The following is a 9,212-nucleotide window of genomic DNA, read 5'->3' as shown; positions in this document are numbered from 1 at the left end:
GGGGGGAGTTGGAAGAGTAGCAACGTCAATACTCACAGCCTATGATGAGCACCCAGACCTCATCCGGGAGCCGATCTCCAGGAGCGGTGCCGTGGCTGTCCTCGGCCATGATGCATAATGGATCCGAGAAGTGATGTGGAAGGGTCTCGATATGGAGTCAGTCGACACGAGGCCAGTCTCGACAATATGCAGACCGTGGCGAGAGACTGTGGCGGCAGAGAGGGAGTGGAGAGCAGCGCAAGCGAACGTGATGGTGTGGGCGGCGGCCGCAAGGGGGGGGGGGTTCCGCACCAGAAGGGCGGAAAGGTGGTGACAATTGTACTACTGCATGCATTCAGCTAGGAGCAGAGGGGCGATTTGTATCGTCGTACTCAGGACAGAGACCGGCATGCATACATGTACACGGTATGGATATGTACAGCGTACACGCCAGTAATACTACATGTATGCGTGTGTCGGGCCAGTGGTACTCTGTATTGTTGAACCGAGAGGGGATTGTGGCTTGCATCAAGAGCGAGGTCCTTGATTCAGCCTGCGGCTGCAGCTAGCCGGTGGTGCGGCAAGAGCGCTGGTGAGAGGAACCCCATTTGCTCTTTGGGCGTCAGCAGCCCATTTTCTACGCCGTGATTCTATACGGCTATGGCAATAAATTAAAGGAAGCGGCGTATCAGGAAAAGTGTGGGGGCGAGATGGAGAAGAGTGAGTGGGGGCGAGATGGCGACCAGAGGTTAGTATGGCTGCTATTAATACAGGTAACAGAGGTAACAAGAGGTGATGGAGTGGGCGAGTACGAGGGAGTCCCGCGTAGAGAGGCAAATACTAGCTGCTAGGCATCGAATCAGGGAGGGACCAAAGGCAGGTAGGTGCTAGCAGCTGCTGGGGTCCGGTGGTTCTCTGCTCTGCTCTAGGCTCTGCTATGGATGCTCCAGTAACTGCCGATATCAGGTTTCTGCTACGGCCCCCTCTGCTACGGCCCCTCTGCTACGGCCCAAGAGCTCTCTGCTGAGGTCCTCTGCATGTACGGATAGTAATTAATATGAATACTAGCAGCGACATGGGAGCCGGGGCGTGGGGTTCCTCGAGTGTCTAGAACAGTAGCAACCAAAATCAGTCATGGTTGTTATGAGTGCTATGACTGCTCGGTTCTTTCATTATTGTATCCCCACTGCTAGGTAGTGCCTGGTAGCGATGATTACATTCCTCTTACTATTATCTTTTCTAGCTAAACATCCAGACACGTTAGATCCTTGTGTCTGAACGTGGAACTCTTTTGTTGGTTCACTGGTGATCACGTGCTTCGTCTTCATTCACCGTCGATGCGAACCTGTCAGACTACCCCGCATCTGCCATCCATCTGCCCATCGAATCAGACCGGTATCAATACGACCACTGTGATAGTAGCCATGAATCAACTGGTAGCCAGTGATCTGGTCTAGCATATCTACATGAAAAGCTTGGAGATCGTGGACTACTACGGCATACTCTCCCTTGCAGTTGTCAATGGTATATGTGGGAGATGGGCCGAAGATACTGTTGGCGTAATAAGAATTCTCTTCTAGACTGGAGTCTAGGGTGAGAGAGCCCTGCACCAGGCTGCACTAAGTTGCATCAGCTATCGATGGTGGTTGTGATATCATGGCTGTGATTGTCATCCTGAGTCAAACTGGGCCAGTCACTTCTGCCAGCCTCTTGCCACGCAATCGGTGGGAGAACTGGCTCTGACCAGGGCAAGTGCCGCCGTGATATCTACCACCCTTGAGGGTTAGCACTTCGCCTCCTGGCACCTGCCCTATTTACACGCGTTGGCTCACCTTCATCTGAGCTGCCAGTCAGTCACCTTAGCCAACTGCTGTCGCTCCCCATTTCGCAATACTGACACCGTGCCCATGCCCGTTTTCTTTCTCACCCCGCAAGCCCTAATCAGTTTTCACCTCTCTTCACCTTGGCTGGTGTTGCAACCTGATCCATTGAATTGGCCTCCGTTAATAAAGGGTTCGGTTTTCGATAGATAACGTCCATCGTGTGAGACCTTGAACTAGCATAACACGCGACAACGACAACACCAGTCACAACACGCCTCGTCAGAATGGAGTACACATTCTCACGCACGAGGCCCCCAACCTCCCCAAGAAGCCCACATAATTCCCAGCATAGCTCCGAGAATGGAATCCCAAGCTGGAACAGACTGGGGACCGTCTCTGACAGCAACACGACCCCTTCTGACTGGGAAACGGTACAGTCCCTCGAAGGGTCCGGTATGTACGAGCTGACAGGAAACCAACGCATGTTGGAAAACACAGCGGTTCCCGTCAAACGATCCCTGATAACGAACACTTTCACTCCAACAGGGCAGGATGTGAGAGGCAACCAGAGGGCTGTCCCGCCAGCCATGTCGCTCCCGAGACTCCCGGATCTAAGGGCTCAGCCATGTTTCCTATCAGAACAGTCTGCCTGGTCAACCTCGAGCGACGGAGACGCAGACAACACAAGATCTGCGGAGCACCTCCTCGCCACGGATCCCTGGCTCGACGAAAGCCCCTCCACAGAAGGCTACCACAAATCCCCGCTCACCGAGCTCATGTGCAGACGAGCCTCCAAATGCTCCAGCAGCACCAATGGGGACCCATTTGGCTTTGATTCTGGACGGTACTACACGTCCCATGCTGACGGCATCCAGCACACCGGGTCTGACCGTGGTATCATGAACGGAGACCTGGCATTGGGAGACGAGTCGCCCTTATCTCAGGCCCGAACCGATCCATCAGCCTAGGAGGTTGATGAGGGTGTCGAGGCTCGGGCCGCTGAGGATGAACCTGATCACTACAGCACTCATTTGAAATATTATTGCCGGCAAAGGGACGGAGTGCCGACCTCTATCAGACAGAACCACCTTGACAGCAACCCAGGCGCCGATTGGCAGACGGTGACCAGTGGCCCAGCTGCTGGACAAGACATGGATTTCGATCATGCCACTGTCAGTGGTACTAGGATCAGTCCGGAATATGTGGCCCCCCCACCTCCATACAATCGTTTGCGCTGCTGCGAAAGCGCGGTGCCAGTCGGTCGCAATGCCTGTCTTCGATGCCGTGTTCACTCGCATGGCTTTCCAGAAGCCCACACCTCCTTTCCAGCTATGGGGGACGAAGAAGACCAAAGCTTCTGTGCCGACAGAGCGGGGAATCCTATCGGGGCCCATGACATACGGTGCCGGTGTTTCTCAGCGGTTCAAGACCTTTCCCACGCTATGTTCCAGAACTGCCTGGCCGACATCCGACGAGGCGTACAGGGCGTGTGCGAGATGGAGACTGTTGACTATGGTCACAGTACCTCGAGCTCGGGGTATAGAGCCGGTTCAGATGAAGCAGAGGATTTCCGGCCTATGGCGGCTAGCCATGGCTGTTCATCGCGACTCCCCTTCCCCTTGATAAGTCTTCCGGAAGCTGCCAGGAGACAACAGCTGCGCAGGGAACGAGGAGAAGAAGACCATACCGAGGCTGGGGAATCATTCCACGCAAAGTCGAGATCGGTAACCGTCAGCACGTCGTCTTCCTCTCGGTCTCCACAGACTCCTCTATCAAGGTCCTTTGACCGCCATAGAGAATTCCAGCACAATTACGTGCCACTTCCTACCATGGCCCGCATCCACACGCGTGGTGGCGAAAGCCAGCACAGAACCTACTGTATGTATCGTGAGCCTGTATAATCTCGTCCAGTTGGGCTGACATGGTGCAGCGAGATATGACGCCCCTCGGTTGACATCGTCTTGTCCGGTTACGGCATGCACCTCTCGGATCAGGCTGGCATCTTTGGAGTCGTACGGCACGCGACGCTACCGTGGCCTAGGCAGTAGCTGGGATATGTCTCATTCCGAACTTGCCACGCCCCGCGGCCTTTCCAAGAGCTTCGAGGAAGGCCAAGGGTACATGAAAAGGGGCTCGGCACGCCCTGGTGCGGTCAAAGGTACGTGGGAAGAGGCCCTGCATCGTGGGCGAATCTTCCGAAAAGCTCAACACCAGCAGAGATGCATATTTTTGGCCATTGTAGCCTTTAGCATTACATTTCCGCCCGTCGGGGTGCTTGCCCTGTACGGCAAGTTCGATTCGGCTATTTCATGGTACACGCATGGGGGCCTGGACAGGTTGAGCGGAAGACAGCGGGAGCTTGTCAAGAGACAGCTGTTGATAGATGCCGTCGTGTACCCGTGTGTCTTGGTTCCGCTCACTGTATTCTACTCTATCCATCACGGTTGAAAAGGCGAAGAAAGGTGGGAGGAGCGACAACGCAAAGAAGGGAGATGCGGAATGAGACATGGTCGATGACAAATAGGACAGCTGACATGGGAGATGTGGTAATCGATGAGTTGAGATGCAGTATTGCGTGTTGCGTGTGTAATGGCCCAATGACAAATGCGCCTAGGAGGAGAGCTATTATAAATCAAGCAAGCCCCCCCTTCAACGGTACGACGACCTTTTTTTGAGTAGGTGGAGGTAGGTGGTGAGTTAGATGGACCAAAGACGCACATGCATATGTCGGCAGAGAAGGAAGAGTGTGTTGGCCCTCATGTTGAACTCCGACGTTGGGATATGACGTAAACCAGACCTGCATTTGATGGCCGGTTGATGGTTGATAAATAGAAGCCGAGCCCCCCAGGAGATGTGCATGTTCTTTATGTGGTTCGTTTGCTGCATCTCGATTAAGACCTTTCAATACTTGCAGAACTCCACACAGGGACTCTTCTCTCTTCTCTCTCTACTCTCTCTCTCTCCCACTCTCTCTCCAGCATCTTAATCTACAAGTATCACCAACGTCACTGTACTAGAAAAGACCGACAAGATGGCACCCAACATTTTCCTGTAAGGACGCCACATGAGCACGAGACCGCGGCTACCAGGTCGAATGAAAACCATCAGGCTAACTATTTGGGTAACTAGGACCGGTGTGACGGGTATGTCGCCCTCGGCGTCGTCCTCTGCGTTGAATGGCGATGGATGATATCGAAAGGGCGAGCAGCTGACCAGTACTGTAGGCTACATCGGCGGCACGGTCTACGCATTCCTCACGCGCGCTCACCCCGAGTACGACTTCACTCTGCTCGTGCGCAGCGAGGAGAGGGGGGAGGCTGTCAAGGCCAAGTACCCCGATGCCAAGTTGGTGTACGGATCTCTCGATGACGCGGATATCATCGAGAAGGCGGCTTCCGAGGCGGACATTGTCATTCGTAAGTGCGCCCATCATCTACGCTTACCCTTTGCCTTTACTATATAACCCTGCATTCTCGAGGTTACATGGTAGTTCTCTAGTACTCTACCACTGCTTCGTGTACTGTCTTGGCTGACCGGAAGATGCAACGCAGACACTGCCGACTCGTCAGACAATGTCCCCAGCGCCAAGGCGATAGCCAGGGGACTCGCAGCCGGCCACACGGCGTCTAACCCGGGGTACTGGATCCACCTGTCGGGCACGGGCATCCTGATGTTCCACGATGCTGCTACCAAGCGATACGGCGAGGCGCCGCTGGCGGATCAGACGTTTAGCGACGTGGACGGAACCAAGGCGGTGCTGTCGATCCCGGACGAGGCCATCCACCGCGACGTGGACAAGATTGCGCAGGCAGCCGTGTCGGACGCGGTAAGGCTGGCCATCGTGTCCCCGCCGTGCATCTACGGCGAGGGATCCGGGCCGGTCAACACGCGCAGCATCCAGGTGCCCGACATGGTGGCGGCGACGCTGAAGAACGGCTTCGCGCCCATCGTCGGCAGCGGCCTAACCGAGTGGGACAACGTGCATGTCAACGACCTGGCAGACCTGTACTTGCGGCTCGTCGAGGCGGCCCAGGACCCGGCCAAGAGGGCGGACGAGGCCGGCGTCTTCGGCCATGAGGGGTACTTCTTCCTCGGTCCCGGGACGCACAAGTGGTCCGACGTGGCGAGGTGGGTGGCCGAAGAGGCCGCCAGTCAGGGGTACCTTCCCGAGGCCAAGACCAAGGTCATCACGTCCGACGAGGCGAGCGAGCTTGGTGGTCCCGCAGCCAATTCGTGGGCCCTCAACTCCAAGGGCATCTCGCAGAGGGCCGAGAAGCTGCTCGGCTGGAAGGGCACGGGTCAGCCGTCCCTCAGGGAGGAGGTCACCGCCCTCATCTCACGGGAGGCAAAGACCCAGGGATTGACTCCTAAGGCGTGAGGACGGGCGTGGTACCGAATCAGGGAACGCATGATCGGTGGGAGAATAGCAGGTAGTGCTCGTGGTGAATCAAGATACAGTCAGCAAATGATGTGTAAGAGTAGGAATTACAAAGACCAACATTATTGCCACCTGGACCTTCAAAGGCGGTGAAAAGCCGGGACGGGGGCATTAGTTCCGTATTGGGATTAGCGGCGGGGTCCAGTAAAGAGCACACACCACAGCATTTGGTTCGTTGTAAAGCCCCACTAAGGCAAAAAAAAAAATTTCAGTAAGATAAAAAAGAAAGCCCCTCCTCCTCCTCCTCCCGTCGAGTAAGGAAGAAGAAGAAGAAGGGGAAAAAAAGTGCTTAGCCCATCTTGCCTGACTTGCTAGTGAAGAGAAAAGAAATTCTTTCACACCGACCGTGTTGTGTGTGTGTGTGTGTGCTTTGGTCCCCACCCCACGCCACTCCCAAATCTTTCCCACTCCCTCTCTTTTCAAAAATCCTCTCCTTTCGAATTTTTCTTTCTCTTTTCCATTACCATCCCACCCCACCTCCCATAATCCTCTCTCCCTCCCCCCTCCCCCCTCAGACTTCCTTTTCAAAATGGCGGACGAAGTGTACGACGGTGCCATTGGCATTGACCTGGGTAAGTGAATCTCCTCTCTCTACTCTGTTCGCTCGACAGACGGTGATGGATGAGCGGGACAAGCGAACAAGAAAAAAGACCGACGTGGAAAACTGACCCCGCGGTCCTCTCCCACAAATAGGTACCACCTACTCCTGCGTTGCCACCTACGAGGGTAACAATGTCGAGATCATTGCCAACGAGCAGGGCTCCTTCACCACCCCTTCTTTCGTCTCCTTCACCGATAAGGAGCGTCTGATTGGTGAGGCTGCCAAGAACAATGCTGCCATGAACCCTCGCAACACTGTCTTCGATGCCAAGTGAGTAGATTTTCCCCCACCTGAAGAGAGCGGGGAGGAAAGTCTTCTCTCTCTCTCCTCTCAGCCTTCCAGATATCCGCTCTTCCGATGGGAAAGAAGGAAGGAAGAAGAAAAAAAAAAAGAGAAAAAAAAGGAGAGATGACTGTTTGCTGACCATCACTCTACAGGCGTCTCATCGGTCGCCGCATCGATGACCCCACCGTCAAGAAGGACATCGAGTCGTGGCCCTTCAAGGTCATCGACGACGGTAACGGTGGCCCCAAGATCGAGGTTGACTACCTCGGCGAGAAGAAGGCTTTCTCCGCCCAGGAGATCTCCTCCATGGTTCTCACCAAGGCAAGTTTTTTTTTTTCTGTTCTCTCTCCGCACCCTCTACTCTTTTCCTCTTGGCGGGGGTTTTTTTCTCACTCCTGGGGGAGGGGGAGGGGGAGGTTTCTTACATTTTTTTTACCACCCACTTGACAAAATTTTGACCCCGCCATGTGGAGATTACTCCACGACCCTTTATAAAATTTCCTGGTCGCTTTGCTTTAAACCCTGGCATAGAAATTCATAATGCATGTTCAAGCAAGAAATCTACTGACCGCCAGAACAGATGAAGGAGATTGCCGAGACCAAGCTCGGTAAGAAGGTCGAGAAGGCCGTCATCACCGTCCCCGCCTACTTCAACGACAACCAGCGTCAGGCCACCAAGGACGCCGGTGCCATTGCCGGCCTCAACGTTCTCCGTATCATCAACGAGCCCACCGCCGCCGCCATTGCCTACGGTCTCGGCTCCAACAAGTCGTCCAAGGAGCGCAACGTGCTCATCTACGATCTTGGTGGCGGTACCTTTGATGTCTCCCTGCTCAACATCCAGGGTGGCGTCTTCACCGTCAAGGCCACGGCCGGTGACACTCATCTGGGTGGTCAGGACTTCGACACCAACCTCCTCGAGCACTGCAAGAAGGACTTCCTCCGCAAGAGCAAGAAGGACCTCTCCGGCGACCCCCGTGCTCTCCGCCGTCTCCGCACTGCTTGCGAGCGTGCCAAGCGTACCCTGTCTAGCGGTGCCCAGGCCATGATTGAGATCGACTCTCTCTTCGATGGCGAGGACTACGCCATGACCATCACCCGTGCCCGCTTCGAGGAGCTCAACGGCAAGGCCTTCTCCGGCACCATCGAGCCCGTCGCTCAGGTGCTCAAGGACGCTGCCATCGAGAAGTCGGCCGTTGACGAGATCGTCCTCGTCGGCGGTTCCACCCGTATCCCCCGTATCCAGAAGCTCCTGTCCGAGTTCTTCGACGGGAAGAAGCTCGAGAAGAGCATCAACCCGGACGAGGCCGTCGCCTACGGTGCCGCCGTCCAGGCCGGTATCCTGTCTGGCAAGGCCACCTCGGCCGAGACGTCTGACCTCCTCCTGCTCGACGTCGTCCCCCTGTCCCTGGGTGTGGCGATGGAGGGCAACATCTTTGCTCCCGTCGTTCCCCGCGGCAGCACTGTCCCGGCCTTGAGGAAGAGGACCTTCACCACCGTGGCCGACAACCAGCAGACGGTCCAGTTCCCCGTCTACCAAGGTGAGCGTGTCAACTGCGAAGACAACACGTCTCTGGGTGAGTTCACCCTTGCGCCCATTCCTCCCATGAGGGCTGGAGAGGCCGTCCTGGAGTGTGTCTTCGAGGTCGACGTCAACGGTATCCTCAAGGTGACGGCCACGGAGAAGACGTCGGGCCGCTCGGCCAACATCACCATTGCCAACTCTGTCGGCAAGCTCTCGTCCACCGAGATCGAGAAGATGGTCAGCGACGCCGAAGCCTTCAAGAGCAACGACGAGGCCTTCAGCAAGAAGTTCGAGGCCAAGCAGCAGCTCGAGTCGTACATTGGCCGTGTCGAGGAGATCGTCTCGGACCCCACCCTGTCCCTCAAGCTCAAGCGTGGCCAGAAGGAGAAGATTGAGAGCACCATCAGCGACGCCATGGGCGCTCTCGAGCTCAGCGACAGCACCGCCGAGGATCTCAAGAAGCAGGAGCTCGCCCTCAAGCGTCTCGTCACCAAGGCCATGTCTTCGCGATAAGCGATTTCATTCCATCCTTGACGACTCTCAAGGCCTCCCCCTCCCCCT

The 9,212-nt window shown here is 55.7% G+C and overlaps 3 protein-coding genes across 3 annotated transcripts; all 3 read left to right on the top strand.

The window, feature by feature from the left end:
* Window positions 1-2,086: 2,086 nt before the first annotated feature.
* On the top strand, window positions 2,087-2,770 carry GMORB2_4021 (uncharacterized protein; the record flags this gene model as incomplete). The annotated part of the gene is made up of 1 exon (XM_035465997.1): window positions 2,087-2,770. The coding sequence occupies one exon, from the start codon at window positions 2,087-2,089 to the stop codon at window positions 2,768-2,770; it is 684 nt and encodes a 227-aa protein (XP_035323834.1).
* A 2,063-nt stretch (window positions 2,771-4,833) lies between these two features.
* GMORB2_4020 (Nucleoside-diphosphate-sugar epimerase) lies at window positions 4,834-6,180 on the top strand (the record flags this gene model as incomplete). Its single annotated transcript, XM_035465996.1, has 3 exons — window positions 4,834-4,853; window positions 5,019-5,218; window positions 5,354-6,180. The coding sequence occupies 3 exons, from the start codon at window positions 4,834-4,836 to the stop codon at window positions 6,178-6,180; spliced, it is 1,047 nt and encodes a 348-aa protein (XP_035323833.1).
* Window positions 6,181-6,769: 589 nt separating this feature from the next.
* On the top strand, window positions 6,770-9,164 carry GMORB2_4019 (heat shock 70kDa protein 1/2/6/8; the record flags this gene model as incomplete). Its single annotated transcript, XM_035465995.1, has 3 exons — window positions 6,770-6,816; window positions 7,279-7,451; window positions 7,702-9,164. The coding sequence occupies 3 exons, from the start codon at window positions 6,770-6,772 to the stop codon at window positions 9,162-9,164; spliced, it is 1,683 nt and encodes a 560-aa protein (XP_035323832.1).
* Between the last annotated feature and the right edge of the window lie 48 nt (window positions 9,165-9,212).

Source organism: Geosmithia morbida, assembly GCF_012550715.1.
Source record: "Geosmithia morbida isolate 1262 chromosome Unknown scaffold_2, whole genome shotgun sequence".
Lineage (NCBI taxonomy): Eukaryota > Fungi > Ascomycota > Sordariomycetes > Hypocreales > Bionectriaceae > Geosmithia > Geosmithia morbida.
This window is presented reverse-complemented; position numbering and strand designations above follow the sequence as displayed.